This window comes from Gobio gobio (assembly GCF_949357685.1).
Source record: "Gobio gobio genome assembly, chromosome: 2".
NCBI lineage: Eukaryota > Metazoa > Chordata > Actinopteri > Cypriniformes > Gobionidae > Gobio > Gobio gobio.
In genome coordinates, this window is record NC_137098.1 from 54905602 (window position 1) to 54926216 (window position 20615).

General features: G+C 40.3%; 1 protein-coding gene across 1 annotated transcript; it reads right to left on the reverse strand.

Moving 5' to 3' along the window:
- Positions 1-281: 281 nt before the first annotated feature.
- On the reverse strand, positions 282-20421 carry mthfs (5,10-methenyltetrahydrofolate synthetase (5-formyltetrahydrofolate cyclo-ligase)). Its single transcript, XM_079811153.1, has 3 exons — positions 20195-20421; positions 18431-18695; positions 282-1570 (listed from the first exon to the last, which is right to left on the reverse strand). Exons 1-3 carry the CDS (start codon positions 20303-20305, stop codon positions 1347-1349), a joined length of 600 nt encoding a protein of 199 aa, XP_079667279.1. The 5' UTR covers positions 20306-20421; the 3' UTR covers positions 282-1346.
- Positions 20422-20615: the final 194 nt, after the last annotated feature.

Below are 20615 nucleotides of genomic sequence, written 5' to 3' on the forward strand. Positions count from 1 at the left end.
GAGGGCTTAGCTAATCAGGTCAATTAGAGATTATTACTAATAATTTCCCCTTTTTAATTTATAACAAGGGGTTATCAAAGATGCGTAGGCTATATTATTAAACTAACCCAAGACAAACTGTAGAATTCAGAAAATAATGTAGAAAAAAAAAAAATTCAAAATAATATACTGTAGCAAAGCCCCGTTTGTGTAACCTTTTCCCACACAAGTTTGAAATGTTCCAAATGACCCCCAGACATTTATTGTAATGGGTTTGTGTGATGATTGTTTTAAGTTCACTTGGAATTGATATAGCTTTTATTTATACTGTAATGTTGAATGTCTATCATTAATGTTTTAAAAGAAAAAAAAAATCTGAGACATCAGTAGCAGTTTTAGTATCAGTGATACTAGCCCTGATAAAAATATGCCATTACAACAAATATTTCAAATATACTGTCTTTAAGTTGTTTCTACATAAATTTGGAGAGGTACTGTGAAATTATTACAATACAAAAATATTAAAAACGCAGACGTTGAATGTACGATTAATTCGTTACTTTTTTTAAATCGAGATTTCAGCCATTTCCACCACTGAGTATATCTATAATGCTCATCTCATCCTGGGCACAGAATGCAATACCTCCTCTTCCACTCTCATCTCCATCACCTTCTCTCTTTCTTCTGTGAACATAAAGCCCGCCTACTTTGATTTGATTGGTCATTTAAAAAATTTTAGTTAGTCCACTGTTATGTTAGTCAGAAGGTCGCTGATTAACGTGGTGATGTGCAATATCCTTATAGCAAAGTAGAGTTAATATTAGGCAATTATTTCACAACTTTCATTATATACATTTTAAAAAAAGAGTTCCAGACCTCAGGGACCTCAATGGGAAAGAGTTAATGTTAGGACAGACTGCATATTTAGCCTAAAAAGGATCCGAAAGGGTGTTTTTGCAACAACACCATAGAAAAAACATTTTTGGTTCCCCAAAGACCCTTTAAAGAATATTTTTTTTCATTGTGTTAAGAACATTTTAATAAAATTAAATGTTTTATTAATATAGATCCTCTATAAAGAAGCTATATTGGAATGGAAAGGTTCTTCATGGAACCAAGGTCAAGGTCAAACTAAACCATCAATGCCAATAAAGAGTGTAGTCATAGTTTGGTAAATCTTCTGCTGATAAAAGATACTCTCTTCTAGGCTTTTCTGAAAAGAGTCTGCAAACATTACATGATTTGAGAATATGGACTGCGTCCAAAGAGATTTAATGCATTTCATTCAGCAACCGGATCAATGTTGTTAGGAATCTTTTGAATTCAAATCAACAGCGCTGAAATCATGGTCCGACTGGTCCAGTTCATTACTCATCTTCATAGAGGACTTCATCAATAAGAATATCATGTTCACCCACTGGGACTTCAGCACACAGCTGCTCTTTGAAAGCCAAGGCAATGGTGTACGGCTTTCCCTTCGGGTGCGTCCTACAGCGCTCTAGATACGTGTCATAGAAACCCTTTCCTCTGCCAAGCCGATTCCCGTTCTTATCAAATCCCAAACCAGGCATGAGGATAAGATCTAGTCCTCCTGTAACAAAATTAGAAAGGAAAGACAGTAATTAAATAAGATTATGTGGATTATGCAGATTTGTTTTTGGAGCTCAAATTATACCATTACAGCACAATACAGTGAATTTTAAGTTCTTAAGAACCAAAAACGTGCAGGGAAGCCAAACATTCACTGAATAGATCATTTGGCAGTACGGACTGTAATTTAATATCTATAAACACAAAACATCTGTGTGCTTACAGACAGGTGTTTGAAAGATACGTGTGTTTTATAAAATAGCTTATTTTCATCCACATTCTTTTCTGTTCGTTTGTAAATATATTCTGGTTATTTAAAATGGAAAAGATGCATCATGCATGTTTCCTAATTGACAGATATAATAACCAATGCATGTCTATTTCTGACTTATCTACTTGATAGTTGCAGATGTGTAAACAATGACAGCTAATTAGTGGATAATTAATTATGGTATTATACAAAATAGTTTTGAAAGTTACAAGAAATGTAGCAATAAAGACACAGCAAAAGTATGTCTAATAGACCGTAAAATAATATGGATGAAGTGACTTCATTCTCTTCCGCTGAATAAAAGTGAAGCCTCCGGAGGTCCGAATATGGTGCTGACATATTGCGCAGATTTGGGACAGAGTCTGCACAGTATAATGACCTCGGGACCGGAGTCTGCGCAGTAGAGAGCAGGAAGTAGATGTGCGATATCTAAAGCCCGCCCCCACTCTCGCAGATGCAGAACAATTCATTATGTCGGTGTAAAATAAACAGTTATGGAAATGTAGAAATTAAGGCTAAAGCTCCAATCTCCTCCCGGAAAAAAATCTGTTGGTGCCTCAGTGACAACTTCACTCAGAGAAGCCGTCAATCTCATCTCAACTAAAATCAAACTTATTTAAAAAACGAACACTTGAAATGAAATCAGTGTGATAAAAACTGCCTAAAATGACAGAACCCAACTTTGGGAAAAAAAGGATATGAAGTGTAATTTGATTGTTTAGTTTGTCTCGCGTCCATTTGAATACACGGAGAGGCGGGGGTTATGACCTATAATTGGACCAACCACCTGGGGGCGATCGAGGCACGTCAGCTTAAGTTCTTAACATGAGTGCTGCAGGCTTGGTCTAAACTAATACAATTTAGATTCTGACCTCTCGAGGAAGAAAGTTGCTTGTTTTGCAGTCTGTGCGTAGTCTATGTTTGTATCACCCACCCAACCCCCCAACCTCTTCTTTTCAAACTCACACAATGAAATGTCGCCTCATGAAATGTGATACAATTTCTGTTAACTTTTTTTTAAAGCCATTTGTACGTAAAAAGTTCTGTGCAATGGTTCACTTGCATACAGATTTGTGACTCTGGACCACAAAACCACTCATAAGGGTAAATCATCTGAAAGCTGAATAAATAAGTTCTCTTTCATAGGTTCACTCGACGCTGCGTCACTTTAATGACGTAATGGGACGCCCTCTGGGTGTGCCGATTGTCTGAAGCCCTTATAGAATCACGCCAATTGATTGGCTGATGGCGCGCACGTCGCCCCACCTGACGTAGTCACCTATATTAGCACGAGCGCCATCTGCTCCTCAGATTTCTCTGCCTTCACGAAGCGGCCATTTCATGCCCTTCGGTTCTCGATTTTTTCTGGCCCAAAATTCTAGGATTCAGTCGATATTTACCTCAGCACTTCAGGGACCGCGGATTGTGGAACTTTGTTCTCCTTGTGGTGAAGTGCTATGGAATTCCGACGTTGCCCACCGCCGTGCACTCGCTTCATCGCGATCGACGATCCCCACAGTAAGTGTGTTAAATATCTGGGATTTCCTCACGCACGCGGTTCAGGGGTTCTCTAACTGTAAATACTGCGATAACCTCCTTCTCAAAACCCTCCGCTCGAGGCTCGCGGTTTTTGAGAGGGAGTCATCCGTTTTTCCCCGTCGTGCTCCCGAGGCCGCGCAGGCCTTTCTTGGATCCGCGACCTGGGGTTCGGATGTAGAGCTCGAGGATGTTGAGTGCGAGCAAACGGGCCTCCCCCTTTCTCTCCCTCTCTCCCCCGAGCACGTGCGCGGGACTCCGCCTGTGGAATACTCGTATGATTATCTCTGTCCCAGCCCGGAGGCACGCGATGCGGTTTCCTTCGGACTGGAGGATGTCATTTTCACTGCAGCATCCGACTCCGAGGATTTCGGTGCTGCAAATACTGACGACGCTCTCCCGCCAAGCGGCCAGGAAGCGCGGCCATCAGCGGCATATGACGAGCTCGTGGATGTACTCGCGCGCGCTACACAGAAGCTTGCGATCGAGTGGCCGGATGAACCCCGCGAAGCTCAATCTTCTCGGTTGGATGAGAGATTCCTCAGCGGCCCTAATTCTAGGCCTCCGCGGAGGAAGCTACCATTCTTCAGTGATCTACACAGTGAGATTTCCAGATCCTGGAAGCAGCCGTTCTCAGCCCGCCTAACTACCGCGGCAGCCGCTGATTTCACCAAACTCGTGGGTTTTGAGGAACAGGGCTATTCCGCGATTCCCACGGTTGAGGACACGCTGGCCACTCACCTCGCGCCATCTTCAGCTCCCTCGTGGAAGTCCCGCCCCCTTCTTCCCACTAAGCCGTGTAGGACCACTTCTGCCCTCATTGGCAAATCCTACATGGCGGCTGGTCAAGCTGGCATGGCCCTTCATACTATGGCCATTCTCCAGGTCTATCAGGCGGATGTATTGAAGGAAATGGACGAGGGCACCGGTTTGACACCGGAAGCAGTGAAGGAGCTTCGCAAAGCCACGGATTTGGCGTTACGGGCTACTAAACACACAGTTCGCGCTGTAGGAAGCTCTATGGCGGGCGTGGTGGCGGCGGAGCGGCCCAATCTCTATGGCTCAATCTCACTGAGATTCGCGATAAGGAAAAAGTTTTCCTTATGGATGCTCCGATTTCTCAGTCCAGATTGTTTGGGGAGGCGGTTAATACTGTGGTTGAGAAGTTCAGATCTGCAAAATCTCAGTCTGCCGCTCTTAAGCAGTTCATGCCGAGGAGAGCGAGGGACGCTCCTTCCCCCTCCCCCTCTCAGTCCAGAGATCGCCCCTCTTTCAGAAGGGAGTTTACCGCCAGGAGGAGCGACCAGAGTCATCCTCCACCCACCACGGAGCTTGCGGTCGTCCATTTCCCCGTCAACGTCCTCACAGACGCATCGACCCAAAGCGGCCCAGCAAACCTTCTGCTTCGGCCACTTCGAGTCGCTCCTGACCCTCTGGTCAGAAAAAGGGGAGCTGCAGTTCACTGTATTCTCAATTACCTGGAAGACTGGCTCATTCTGGCCCACTCCAGGGAGTTAGCCTGTCATCACAGAGATGTTGTTCTTCGACACGTTCAATCTCTTGGCTTGAGAGTGAACACCGACAAGAGCGTTCTTACTCCGGCTCAGCAGACCACCTTCTTAGGTGTTCGTGCTCGGATTTCCAGTATCACAACATGCTTGGTCCGCTTCAGGCTAGGCCATCATGTTTCTGTGGGTACGTGTCGCAGGCTCCTGGGTCTCATGGCCGCAGCTTCCCCAGTGCTTCCCCTGGGACTGCTCCATATGAGGCCCTTCCTCTGGTGGATGAAACGCTCAGGGGCTCGGTCAACAGGATCGGCCCTTCGCCTATTGAAGGTGTCACGCGGTTGCTTTCGTGCCCTATCAATGTGGCGAGACCCTCTTTTTCTTCAGAAAGGGGTCAAGATGGGGGCTGTTTTCCGTCGCCAAATGGTTACGACGGACGCCTCTCTTACCGGCTGGGGTGCGGTATTCGAGGGCAGACCAGCTATGGGGATCTGGGAGGGGGAAGTTCTCTCCTGGCACATAAATTGCCTGGAGTTGAGAGCGGTATCCCTGGCCCTTCAGCATTTTCTCCCCTCACTCAGGGGGCATCATGTCATTGTCAGGACCGACAACATGGCAGTGGTGTCTCACGTAAATCGCCAGGGAGGATCACGGTCGCGCACCCTGGACAGGCATGCGCGCCGACTCCTCCTGTGGTCTCAGAACAAGTTTTTGTCCCTGAGAGCAGTCCATGTACCCGGAGTCTTAAACCTCGCTGCAGATTATCTGTCGAGACAGAAGCTCCGGTCGGGGGAATGGATACTGAACCCTCAAACTGTGTCACAGATTTGGGAGATGTTCGGGAAAGCGGAAGTGGACCTCTTTGCCTCGAAGGAGTCGTCCCAGTGTCGGCTCTGGTTTTCTCTGAGCTCTCCGGCTCCGTTGGGGATAGATGCGTTCGCGCATCCATGGCCCAATCTGAAACTCTATGCGTTCCCGCCCATCAAGCTGATTCCGGCGGTTCTGTACAGATTAAGGGAGAGTGGGGCCAGCCTCCTGCTGGTGGCTCCACACTGGCCATCCCAGACTTGGTTCTCGGAGATGGTTCTCCTCCTGGACTCCTCCCCATGGGAGATACCGGTCAGGAAGGACCTTTTGACACAACTTCAGGGCAGGATTTGGCACCCTCACCCGGAGATTTGGAAGTTGTGGGTATGGCCCATCAAGGGCCAACGACACTAAACGCTGGTCTTTCTGCGGACGTTCAGGAGATCATTGCTAATGCGAGAGCCCCCTCCACAAGGAAGCTCTATTCCTCCAAGTGGAGGGTCTTTGAGTCGTGGTGCTCGACTCATGCAGTAGATCCAGTTAACTGCCCGGTTGGTTCAGTTCTGGAGTTCTTGCAGGAGAAGTTTGCTGCTGGAGCAGCGGCCACCACCCTTCGGGTCTATGTCGCAGCTATAGCAGCTATAGCTATAGGGAGTCGGACGAAATCCTTCTAGGCAAGCATAGACTGGTTTCATCTTTCATGCGAGGGGTTAGGCGCCTGAGACCAGCACGCTCCCCTGGTATTCCCTCTTGGGACCTCTCCGTGGTCCTTGAAGGGCTAACTTTGGCTCCATTTGAGCCTTTGGAGTCAGCTCCTGAGCGAATTCTGACTCTCAAAGTTGCTCTTTTGTTAGCTCTGTCTTCTTTGAAACGAGTGGGCGATCTACAGGCTCTCTCTGTTAAAGGGACCTGTATGGATTTTGCCCCTGGCCTAGTCAAGGTTACCTTAAGACCTAGGCCGGGTTATGTGCCCAAAGTTTTGTCCACGTCATTTCGCTCTCAGGTTATTACTCTTCACTCCTTTCACCCCCCTCCGTTTGGCTCGGAGGAAGACGAGAAACTTCATTTGCTCTGCCCAGTTCGAGCGTTGAAGTGTTATGTTGACCGTTCTGACGGGTGGAGGAAATCTAACCAGCTGTTGGTGTGCTTCGGTGCTGGCCGCCGCGGGCTTGCCGCTTCGAAGCAAAGGGTTTCCCATTGGGTGACAGAGGCTATTTCCTTAGCTTATGAGGTGCGTGGTTTACCTTCACCTCTTGATATTAGAGCGCATTCTACCAGAGGTGTGGCTTCCTCTCAAGCACTTTTTAGAGGGGCTCTTTTGGAGGATATTTGTGTGGCGGCAGGTTGGTCCTCTCCGCACACTTTTGTGAGATTCTATAGTTTGGATCTCGACGTGGCTCCGGGTTCGCATGTCCTGTCTGCTTAACCTAGTCATGCAGGTTATCTGGTGTTCTTTGAGCCAGATACGGCAGCGCTTTAGCTTGGCGTGTTTGGTATATCGTTCCCATTACGTCATTAAAGTGACGCAGCGTCGAGTGAACCTATGAAAGAGAACGTTTCAGGTTACTTGAGTAACCTATGTTCTCTGAGTAGGGAACGAGGCGCTGCGTACGCTGCCAAGCTCCTCGCGCTGCCGACAGGCCTTCCTTTTCGGCAGAGAAATCTGAGGAGCAGATGGCGCGCGCGCTAATATAGCAATTGGCGTGATTCTATAAGGGCTTCAGACAATCGGCACACCCAGAGGGCGTCCCATTACGTCATTAAAGTGACGCAGCGTCTCGTTCCCTACTCAGAGAACATAGGTTACGCAAGTAACCTGAGACGTTTTCTACTGATGTATGGTTTGTTAGGATAGGACAATATTTGGAATTCAATTAAAATCTGGAATCTGAAGGTGCAAAAAATCGAAATATTGAGAAAATCACATTTAAAGTTATCCAAATGAAGTCCTCAGCAATTCAAATTACTACTAATAATACATTTTTTATATATTTACGGTAGGAAATTTACAAAATATCTTCATTAAAACATGATCTTTACTTAATATCCTAATGATTTTTGGTATAAAAGAAAAATCTATAATTCTGACCCATACAATGTATTGTTGGCTATTGCCACAAATATACCTATGTGACTTATGACTGGTTTTGTGGTCCAGGGTCACATTTAAACTCATGCAGCCAACAAACACTATAGATTCAAAATCACTCTTTGTGCCTCATTCATGAAACAAGCCAAACTAATTGTACAAATCATGGGTAAATCCATATGCACGCAAACTATTTATGTATACAAATGGATTCAAGCACTGATCATGTAGCCAAAAACACTATACAATTTAATTTCCACAATTTGGGCCACAAGAAACATGAGTAAAACAAATTTCTAGATAAACTGTTCGTAAACCAATTTCTTGCAACTGAAACACAAGTGGAACCAATTTCTATGCATATCATTCATAAATCCATTAGCATGTAAACCACGGGCGTCAGAACCATTGTATATGGGTGGGACAAGACCCACCTACTTTTTACGATCAATGATATTGGACCCACTCACTTTTATCATCTCTAACATTCAGCACTAGTCTGTTTACCTACCCCTAATCGATAAACACTTATTATTAAACACATATTAGACGCTTTATTTCCACTTTTCTAATATTTTCTTAATTTGTATTGAAAATAAATGCCTTTCCGATTTGATATGTGATGGGAAAACGGAGAAGATTAATTTCGGCGAAAGCAGGACTCGAACCACGGGTCGATTTGTGTCAAAACTAGATGCCGTGCGTCTTACCCCTACACTACTATCGCTCTCAATGATATGGCGATTTACGTAATTTTGTCTTTCCGACCTATACGTTTACCAAGTAAAGCTGTATATTTGTACTTAATGTAATTGGCATCTATTCCAGTAAAAAAATTCTGAGGACCCACCCACATTTTTTTTGCTTCCGACGCCCATGATGTAAACTGTCAGTGTCACTGAACTGCCTTCACCAATTTATGTACAAATGGATTTATTTGGACTGCTGGTGTAGAGAAGCAAACAACCACTATTAAATTTACACAACCAACCACCTAAAACATGAGTATAGAATGAATTCCTGCATTAACTGTAAGTGAACCTAAGTGTTGCATAAAGGCCTCAATATACTTCAAGCGAAATCGAAGAACGAACTGATGTGGTCATTTTCAAACAAAATCAATTGCAAAACAACTGTTGCATTAAGTGCAATATGAATAGATTTGTGTTCTGCTGTGTTCTCTACATTTCTAATGAGCACAATGGGCCTCATTCATGAATAATCAGTGATTTTCTGCATTTTTATGTAAATTGTATTTGTTTTAACCCTTTAAGACCTAAGGGTATTTTTACAATTAATTTTCCGCCTGGTGTTATTTACTAAAAAAGCTTGTAAAACATCAACCCTGTTGAGCACAGACAATTGACACACCTCTTTTTTTTCAAGACAAGTAGCACTGTCAGTATTTTTGTGTTGCATTGATGTCACCTGAATGTAAAATAAGTTTAGGGGACCATAAAGACAAATGAAAACATAAAACGGAAATTGAATCACTCAAATATTTATTGAAAACACACACAAATAAATAAAAGCTAAGCATATTTCCTCTGGAAAACAGTTTGTTCAAGTCTTTGGAGTCCTGGAACTCAGGAATAAACATGATAACTTATACAGAACCAAAACTATTTACATTTTTCCAAAAAAAGTCCAGGCGCTTTTGGCCTCTTTGGATTTTGGATATTTACTGGTGCCAAGCCTCAAAACAGTTCCTATCAGGAACTTCTCCACAAACTTTCTTCTCAAACTTTTTCCTCAAACTTTCTCCAAAAAACTGCAGCGCGTCTCTCTCTCTATCTCCTCAACACTAGCCGTGCGCCTCTCTCTCTCCACAATAACAGAGCTGTGGTAATGCGTAATGACGCACACCAACGTGGATGACGGATCAGCCTGTCATTGGTCAAACCCTCATCCAAAATGGCAGCTAGCATCGCGCTAGCGGCAAAAATGACGGAAAATTTATAAATTATGGACATCAAGTGGATATATCTTGGATGTAAGCGTTTTGATTTATTGCTGAACAACTCCAAAAAGATGCACATGTTCCAGGCTGGATAGAAAACCTTCTGTAAAGGCTACAAAGACACCAAAGACACCCCCGTGATGGCTAGCTCGTTAGCTTTCTGCTGGAAAAAACGGTAAGAAAATCGATAAAAGTTTCATGAAATAATATAGATATTTATCGGAGGTGCCGTGTGACGTCGTGGGCGATGCCGTCGGGCTCTGAGGGTTAATGCAACAAATTATGCACAAAAGGACTTGCGTTCTGTTTACATTCATGAACAAGGCCCATTGGATATAAAGGACTTTGATAAATTTGTCAATTTTGAAGATAAAGCAAATGACATTGCCCAGAGTTATTGTTTAAATGAAATATGTTACGAGTCTAAATTTCAAACACAAGCAAAACCATTAAATATTGATATCAATGGTGCAAACATCTCACGATTGCAGCCTGTTCCTGCACCTTGTTCCATATTTCACTCTCGGCTCTGTTCTAATAAGCTGTTCTTCAACATTCCTTAATAATGCATCTACGAAGAATTATTACATATACATTTTTCAACTTGAAATGATGGTGTTGACAAATTGTAAACAGTTGCTTTAAATAAAAAAATTGGTATTAATGTGCCTGAACCAATTAGACCATGTCCAACATAAACAAGACAAGGTATTTAATGTACAAGCCTATACTTTTAACAGTACTGCAAAATATCTTTCTCAGGCCTGCAGGCTTCATCTCAGAGCAATACCTCCAAATCAATCCCCGTTTTGTCCCCAAATTGCTCAAGGTTTCAATCTGAAAGTGCATCAGTACTTTGCAGGATTTCAAAAATTCTTCTGTCTTCTTCTATCTTTATCTCATCTATTTATCTGCTGATCCCAGTTCACGATCCTCTGGTGTAAAAGGTGAAGTAGAAACGATTGAAGAAACAGGAGTTTGCAGCTTTTTACTTTCTTTTTTTTTCATTAGATGAAGAGCACACTTTTATGATTGCTTTCATTTTTTCCCAATGACAAACATTTAGTTATAATGCTAAAATGAGAAAAAAGAGACACATTTTTAAATTTCTGCTGTTAATTTAGCTGTAAATACTTTGTAATATATACATGTATATATTTATTAATTATTACATTTAAATGCATTTTATATCAATTGTATATACAGTGCATCCATAAAGTATTCACAGCACTTCACTTTTTCCACATTTTGTTATATTACATCCTTATTCCAAAATGTATTAAATTCATTATTTTCCTCAAAATTCTACAAACAATACCTCATCATGACAACGTGAAAGAAGTTTGTTTGAAATCTTTGCACATTTATTAAAAATACAAAAACGAAAAATAAAATAAAAATAAAAATCACATGTACATAAGTATTCACAACCTTTGCTCAACACTTTGTTAAAGCACCTTTGGCACCAATTACAGCTTCAATTATTTTTAAGTATAATGCTACAAGCTTGGCACACCTATTTTTGGGCAGTTTCTCACATTCTTCTTTGCAGAACCTCTTAAACTTTTCATTTTCAGATCTCTCCAGAGACGTTCAATCGGGTTGAAGTCTTGGCTCTGGCTGGGCCACTCGAGGACATTCACAGCATTGTCCCATAGTCACTCCTTTGTTATCTTGGCTGTGTGCGTAGGGTCGTTGTCCTGTTGGAAGAGGTTTTCATCAAGGATGTCTCTGTACATTGCTGCACACTCTGTACATTCATCTTTCTGAAAAACATCCCCACAGCATGATGCTGCCACCACCATGCTTCACTGTAGGGAGGTATTGGCCAGGTGATGAGCGGTGCCTGGTTTCCTCCAGACATGATGCTTGTCATTCAGGCCAAAGAGTTCAGTCTTTGTTTCATCAGACCAGAGAATTTAGTTTATCATGGTCTGAGAGTCCTTCAGGTGCCTTTTGGCAAACTCCAAGCGGGCTGTCATGTGCCTTTTACTGAGGAATGGCTTCCGTCTGACCAGTCTACCATACAGGCCTGATTGGTGGGGTGCTGCAGAGATGGTTGTTCTTCGGGAAGGTTCTCCTCTCTCCACAGAGATATGCTGGCGCTCTGTCAGAGTGACCATCGGGTTCTTGGTCACCTCCCTGACTAAGGCCCTCCTCCCCCGATCACTCAGTTTGGCCGGGCGGCCAGCTCTAGGAAGAGTCCTGGTGGTTCAAAACATCTTCCATTTACGGATGATGGAGGCCACTGTACTCATTGGGACCTTCAATGCTGGAGAAATTTTTCTGTACCCTTCCCCAGATCTGTGCCTTGATACAACCTTGTCTCGGAGGCTACGGCAATTCCTTGGACTTCATGTCTTGGTTTGTGCTCTGACATGCACTGTTAACTGTGGGACCTTATATACAGGTGTGTGCTTTTCCAAATCATGTCCCGTAAACTGAATTTACCACAGGTGGACTCCAATCAAGTTTCAGAAACATCTCAAGGATGATCAGTGGAAACAGGATACACCTCAGCTAAATTTTTAGTGTCATGGCAAAGACTGTGAATACTTGTGTAAATGTGATTTTTTTTTGTTTTTTTATTTTTAGTACATTTGCAAAGATTTCAAACAAACTTCTTTCACGTTGTCATTATGGGGTATTATTTGAATAACTTTGAGGAAAATGAATTTAATCCATTTTGGAATAAGGCTGTAACATAAAATGTGGAAAAAGTGAAGCGCTGTGAATACTTTCCGGATGCACTGTACACACACTCCCGATCAAAAGTTTAAAATAATTGGAATAATTCAGATCTTTTTAATGTTTTTGAAATAAATTTCTTATGCTCCCCAAGGCAGCATTTATTTGATAAAAAAACACAGTAAAAACAGTGAACTGTAAAATGAACAAGGGTTATTATTATTAATGTTGAAAACATTAGTAATGGTAGTAATGGTGTTTAATATCAGACACTAGCTCACTTCTAATAAACTATTACACACGCATACATTAATTTTTCTTTCACCAAAACAGCTACATTTGTAAGAGACCCATTTCAGACATGATAATAACAGCAGCATCTATGAGATGGTTTTACTACTGCAACCGGAAATGTGAGTCATTTTAACCAGACGGCACAGCTCATTAAGTCCAAATGTTTGTTGGAATCCCATAAAAACTTGTTGATTTACAAGCGGCACCGTTTGACCTTAAGGGAAGACAGTGAGGAATGGAGTGTTATTGCAGGATTAAATGCTATCGGAGCACCTCAATCAGACACACCAACAGATAGGCAATGAAGTGCACTTCGGTGGATTCCAACCATTCAGTCTTGTTAGCACTTAGTGTCACGGTGATGTACTACCAATACAAGCATGCAAAGATTGGTCAGTTTACACACACAGATTCAATGCTTGTCCCTCCTTCAAACACACACACCTGACATTTTCATCTAGTCTCAGCTCTCTTTCATTTCTTTTTGTTGGCAACATTTAAAGTCAATGTCAATTTAATCATAATAACCTCAGGGTTTCCTTTTTCATTTCAAAATTCCATACTTCTCCTGACTCAAATTTCAAAACATATCTGTAGATTTTTCAGACCATATTTAAAGGGTTAGTTCACCCAAAAATGAAAATAGTGTAATTTATTCCTCAGTCTCATGCCGTTCCACACCCGTAAGACCTCCGTTCATCTTCGGAACACAAATTAAGATATTTTTTTGAAATCTGAAGGCTCAGTGAGGCCTACATAGACATCAATATAATTTACACTTTCAAGATCCATTAATGTACTAAAAACATAATTAAATCAGTCCATGTGAATACAGTGGTTCAATATTAATATTATAAAGCGACGAGAATATTTTTTGTGTGCCAAAAAAACTAAATAAGGTCTTATATAGTGATAACCAATTTCAAAACACTGCTTCATGAAGCTTCGGACGGAAACAAATCATCGAGTCGATTCAGCGGTTCGGAGCGCCAAAGTCATGTGATTTCAGTAGTTTGGCGGTTTGACCAAATCATGATTCGACTCGCTGATTCGTTTCCGTCCGAAGCTTCATGAAGCAGTGTTTTGAAATCGGTTATCACTATAGAAGTCGTTATTTAGTTTTTTTGGCACACAAAAAATATTCTCGTCGCTTTATAATATTAATATTGAACCACTGTACTCACATGGACTGATTTAAATATGTTTTTAGTACATTGATGGATCTTGAGAGTGTAAATTACATTGATCCCTATGTAGGCCTCACTGAGCCTTCAGATTTCAACAAAAATATCTTAATTTGTGTTCCGAAGATGAACGGAGGTATAACGGGTGTGGAACGGCATGAGGGTGAGGAATAAATGACATTATTTTCATTTTTGGGTGAACTAACCCTTTAAATATGGTTCATACAGCACTATTTTTCAGCAATATATTTGGTATATACACCGATCAGGCATAACATTATGACATTGTGTTGGTCGCCCTTTTGCTGCCAAAACAGCCCTGACACGTCAAGGCATGGATTCCACTAGACCCCTGAAGGTGTGCTGTGGTATCTGGCACCAAGATGTTAGCAGCAGATCCTAAAAGTCCTGTAAGTTGCGAGGTGGATCAGACTTTGTTCAGCACATCCCACAGATGCTCAATTGGATTGAGATCTGGGGAATTTGGAGGCCAAGTCAACACCTCAAACTCGTTGTGCTCCTCAAACCATTCCTGAACCATTTTTGCTTTGTGGCAAGGCACATTATCCTACTGAAAGAGGCCACAGCCTGATCGATGTATACAGCTAACTGTAATACTTTTATTCAATACTTTTGTTTTTGGTTTTCACAAAGTGATAATGTGCTTACATTATGAGAAGAAACCTAAAATGCTTTATAACCTGCATATATTCACCTCTGATAAATCAGTTGGATAAATCATGTGGCTTGATCACCAAACAGCAAATTACAGTCTGATTTAGATGACAGTTTGCTTCTTTTCTCATTCTGCACATTCTTTAAATGAGTTTCAAAAGAGACTCGCTCATGGTAAAGCCAAACAGTTTTGCATAATAAAAATGTGTGCCTTGAATTAATTCAGTTGTGTTCAACCACCACTAAACTTTTGCAGTGAAAATACTCTCTTTGTAAGACAAATTAATTTTTTAGAAATTCTTAATTTTATATTTTAGAAAACTGAATAGGGCCATACTTTTCCATACTCAGTTGTCTTTTTTCCATACTTATACAGACCTGGAAATTACCAAACTGCGTAGGAACCCTGTAACCTAACCTAACAGAAATAGCTATGATACAGTTAATATTAAATAAGAAATGATTTTGTGCACTGATGAATTGTCCACAATAAAGGTCAGTTCACACCAAGAACGATACATTTAAAGATACATTAACGATAACTATATTAGAGTCCATACCAGCGGAAAATATTGTTCTGTTTAATATAAGAGCACGCTGCAGTTTTGTTATTTGCCATTTTTTAAATGCTCAAGCTTAAAGCAGGACGAATTCTGATTGGCTGTCAATGTATTTATCGTTCATCAACTGGAAAAAAAATTGTTCTGAAAGTGATTCCAATTATATTTTTATCGATATTGTATCATTATCGTTAAAGTTGTTGTGTGGACTGTTATTCTTTTATATTTAGGACGATTTTTAAAAATATATCTTTATTATTATCGTCCTTGGTGTGAACAGGCCTTAGGACCAGAAATCTTATTAAGAAAGCAAATAAGGTATTTTTTTTTTATTTCCTGTTGACTTTAAAGGCAAGTACACAAGCTCAAGGTTACGGTTTCACTCTGCGGGAACAAAATGCACAAAAACACCCACCTTCCTCTCCAACTGGGATAGTTCAGTGCGATTACACCCCTCCTCATGTGCGTTTCACATATCAACTCCCAATTCTATTGCTTTCTCCTGAATGGCTACATTTTTCATTCCCTCCTCTCTCTCTCTTTAATGCACATATACACAAACACCCCATCAAATGTGTGTGTAAAACACACAGACTTTAATCTCAGAGTTATTACTTGCTCAACAGGGGCGAGAGGCTTTGGTCTGCCTCTGCCGTCCTGTAACACCTGCTCAGTTCTGCCTAGTTTATATTCTCCACCACACGGACACAGTTAGACGGGGTGATTTCTTCCCTATTTGCTCTATAAAACAAGCCATTCTGCTAAAACGTAAGATATACTTAAGCTATAATTAGCCTGATGATAAATTACAGAGATAAAGTAAACTGTATAGTTGTGTAGATGGTAAATTAGGACGATTAGAAGAAAAGCACGTCTTTGATAATCATAAACAGTCCTCAGTCACAGACCCCATAAATACTTGGTGTGCTGGAAACAGCATGATTTACGAATCATAATTCACTTACAGCAAATAAATGTGGGGGAATATATTAAATATGATGGTAAGTGCATGACTCAGGCAGTATACCACATGAGTCTGACAATAAACAATTGGTCAATAACTAAATTACACATTAATGAAGAAATTATACACTCATAAAAAACCCTGCTAATGCTTGAATTTCAACATTTATTTTCTTAATACACTTTCTGGTATTATTGTGCAGGATTAATTGGGGCATATAATTTAAAAAAATTGCACCATCTCTAACCACATGATTCCCTTCTGATAATAGGCTACCCACTTTTCACCATTCAATCAATTTCTAAATTAATTGAATTATGCAAAAATTATGGAAGTGAAATGTGTTTCTAAGTGCATTTAATGTTTGATATGACTCTAGATCACACAATGAAAGATAATATATTGGGATTACAGTAAAACTAGGTGTCACTGTGGTCTTTAGTCTGTTTCTAACCCGTAACTCATAAGGCATTTAAAAAAAACAAGGACTTCAAAAAACATGATTGGAGCAACTTGGTGTAACTACTACTAGTCAGCATATGTAGCCTACAATTCTTAAACACTGGAATGCAGTATTCTGCTTTTATAATATTACCGTATCAAACTAAAAATAAATATCCTAATGTTTAGATGCAAAATCTTGTGTTCTATGCAATACAAAACACCGGAACCTAATTATACAGTAAGTGAATATGAAGCCAAATGAATCTGTGGGGTGAGAGCACCATCTAATGGTGCAATACATTTCCTTTGCCACACTTCATATCTGTATAACATTATAACATAATAATAATAATTATTATTATATCATACAATTATCAATTATAATTGCTCTGTGGATATGTGCTATATTTTGAATTTATTTTAAATTAATTAAATAAGTTCAACAAGGAGAGGAGCTTGCACACATAATAACATGTGAAGATTTCTTACAAAACATACTTTATTTACAGGCCAAATGCAAACACAGAACGCTTGTGTATTATGTGTGAGCTCCTCTCCTTGTTGAACTTTAATATGCTTTTTGAGCTTAGGCAAAGTAATTTTTATCTATCTATTTTGAACTCTTTCAGTATTTGGTGCGGACCTTCTACTGCCTTTTGGCTGTTATTAAGAAAATTAAATAATAAATAAATTCAGTTTGATGGGATACTTTCCCCTCGTGTATTACAAACTGTGCTTCAGACTAAATGAAATGCTATAAACCAGCCAATGATTCTAACTAAAATGATGAACTAAAATACAATCAATTAGGTTGAGAATGTAACACTAGTCAACAACACACAATATCCGGCAAAATATGCAGCATTTGGCTGTTTTTTTAAACATGCACTTTATTTTTCCTTTAATAAAAAATACAAATAAAATTTTTGCAAGAGGGTAGTATGAAAACTTGTTTCCACCACAGAATAAAAAAGGTAATTGTGAATTCTATCTCACAGTTCTGATTTTTTTTCTTCTTGCAATTGCGAGTTTATATCTCACAATTTGTAGCCTGGTCCTACCAGACTCTGGCACATTTCATTTGTACAGAGAGTCTGGCCAATCTCCATTGACAAGCGTTAACTACCTTGAAGGCGGGTACTCTGTTGAAGTTTAAAACTATTGGATCTGCCCAGAGCCACTCTGGATCTGCTATAACCAATCGCTAAAGTTTGGACGTGACATATGTCATTTCAAACTAGAGCACAACATCAACGTCATCGTTCTCAGTAACTCCCTCTGTTCGCTGATTGGATCGGTTAAAATTTGATCGGAGAAAACCAGAGAATATACCGCAATCCCAGACGAGAGTACTGAAGGAAAATTTAAATTGAGCGGACGTACGTAGGAGGGCGGAGCCAGGCTACACAATTTGGACTTTATAACTGACAATTGTTCGTTTATAACTTGCAATTTCAAGTTTAAGTATAACATGCACTTCTGAGAAAAAAAGTAAAGAATTAGGAGTTTATAACTCAAAATTATGACTTTATTTCTTGCAATTCTTAGTTTATAGCTCACAATTCTGACTTTTTTTCTGAATTGTGAGATATAAATTTGCAGTTAAAAAAGGTAACTGCAAGTTTTTAATCTCTCAATTCTGACTTTTCTCGCAATTGCGAGTTTATATCTCACAATCTCATATTTGTCCCGCAAATCAGACTTTATAACCCGCAACTGCAAGTTCATATCCTGCAATTCTGACTTCGCGCAATTGGAAGTTTATAACTCGCAATTCTGACTTTTTTCTCAGAATTGAGAGATAAAAGCCTTTTTTTGTATTTTTTATTCCGTGGCAGCTTCTATAGGGTATGTCCATTGTCTAAATCTTCTGGTCCAACCCACCTGTATCTAGGGCTTCCTCTCTGTTGGGGTCCTCGTCTGCTGGCTGCCGGATGTTCCAGGATGTGAGAGGCAGCGTGTTCATGTCCTCCATGTCCTGAAGTCGTAACATGTCCATATGACTGCTCTTGGTAAAGTATCTGGGAATGAAGCACACTTTGCCCCTCTTGAAGATGTCCTGGAGGATGTCCTCTGTGCGCACCTCATCATGCATGTTCAGGAAGACAGCAACACGCTGACTGGACAGGTATTTGGGATGCCTGAATAACTAGACAGGAGTTTGGATAGTAGTAAATAAACACAAACCATATTTACACACAGTCATTTATAGTTTATTTTGTAGCATGCATAACATGTATTACTGCAATATGATTACTATAACATAGGCCGTATTTCTTAATTGTATATTGCTCCATCAAGGTTATTGTATGTAATTACATGATGTCTCTTGACAATCTTTTGCTGCACATCAGAACTACTACTCATTGTGATGGGTGATTAAGGGAATTTGGCAAAAAAACACAAAAATAATGCCTTTATTCAACAATGTCTTCTCTTTCGTGTCACTCTCCTACGCAATTCACGCAAGCACCACAATGCATGCATGTGATCATGGGATCGTGCTCAGCCAATAGTGAGCCGGTGTTCTGCTGTAGAACTAGGAAGTGCTGCACTGTGTGAATAGCCCAACAATGGGAAATTGTGTAAGAGAGTGACAGGGAAGAGAAAAGAGTGTTCTCGTCGCTTCAAAATATTAAAATTGAACCACTGTAGTCACATGTACTATTTTAACAATCTCTTTACTACCTTTCTGGGCCTTGAAAGTGGTCGTGTTGCTGTCTATATGGGGTCAGAAAGCTCTCGGATTTCATCAAAAATATCTTCATTTGTGTTTTGAAGATGAACGAAGGTCTTAAGGGTTTGGAACGACATGAGGGTGAGTAATTAATGACAGACATTTCATTTTTGGGTGAACTAACCCTTTAAAAAGAATCTAGAGTTAGTTGAATAAAGACCCAATTTATACTGTCTGAAAAATTAAAAATGTCAAGATATTAGTGGGAAAATATTTCTATTTACTGCCATATGAACATTACTCTGACACTCACCTTGGACCGGTGAAGCTGCTTTGAATAATATGTATTATTAAAAACGCCATACACATCAATCATTTACTTTTTATCTAGTTTGTATTCATTTAAATCACTTTTATTATTTAAATCTTATTTTTAAATTATGTCTTTTTTAGTTTTTCTATAAACATTTCTGCAGACACCCCCAGCACTTCCTTGTGGCCCCCTGGGGATCCCCGGGTCAAAGTAAAAATAAAAATAAAAACCCTGTCCATATACAGGGACATGGTGCAATGCAAGATAAGGCCATGGAGACCAGGATGCAAAGACACTGTTGTGTGCAGAAATATGGCTTTTTATATCCAAAATGTCAACAATAACAACAAAAATTGGTGGGAGCAAAAAAGTTGTCAATAACGTAATCAATGTGAGACATATTCAACATTATAAGTAATAAAAAGTTACATATTTGTGCATATTTGCTTTGCTCCAATAAACACTGCGTATGTGATTAAGAAATTATCTCTGCAAGTTACCCTGAGACAGAAAAATGACATTTTATGGTGGATATTCGGTTAAGTTAATAACGCATCTGTAGAGATTATATGTGCAAAGTACAATCTAACTACTGTCCCGTATATTACAAGTCCCCTGAAAGCTAGTGCCACTCAGCTGACACGTCGATGACATTTACCTTTTGTGAAACAACATGAGACTGTCTGAGTTTCTCCTGATCACTCACTGCAGCCACTCGACCCTTGATTTCTCTTCTTAAAGCTTGTTTTGCTGCACGCAAAGCTGCCATAATGAATCTGCACTGCTCAAATCCACTTAGACTGCAAACAGACACATTAAATTACAGATCGTTGAGATCATTGCAGCAGCTCAATTAATTATTAACTCGTGAGAAAGGGATAACATCAGTACAGTCTGCACATGAGCGTGTGATCTATTAATGCGGGATAGATTAGTCGTCCTGAGTTGGCGGGGCTAGTGTAAAAATGGATTAGTCATCCTGAGTGGGCGGAGTCAGTTTACAGCTCATGCCTTTCGAGGAAAAGTAAACATTCAAGGAAAAGCCAATTCACCCCCAAATTAAAAGTCTTTTGGAAATC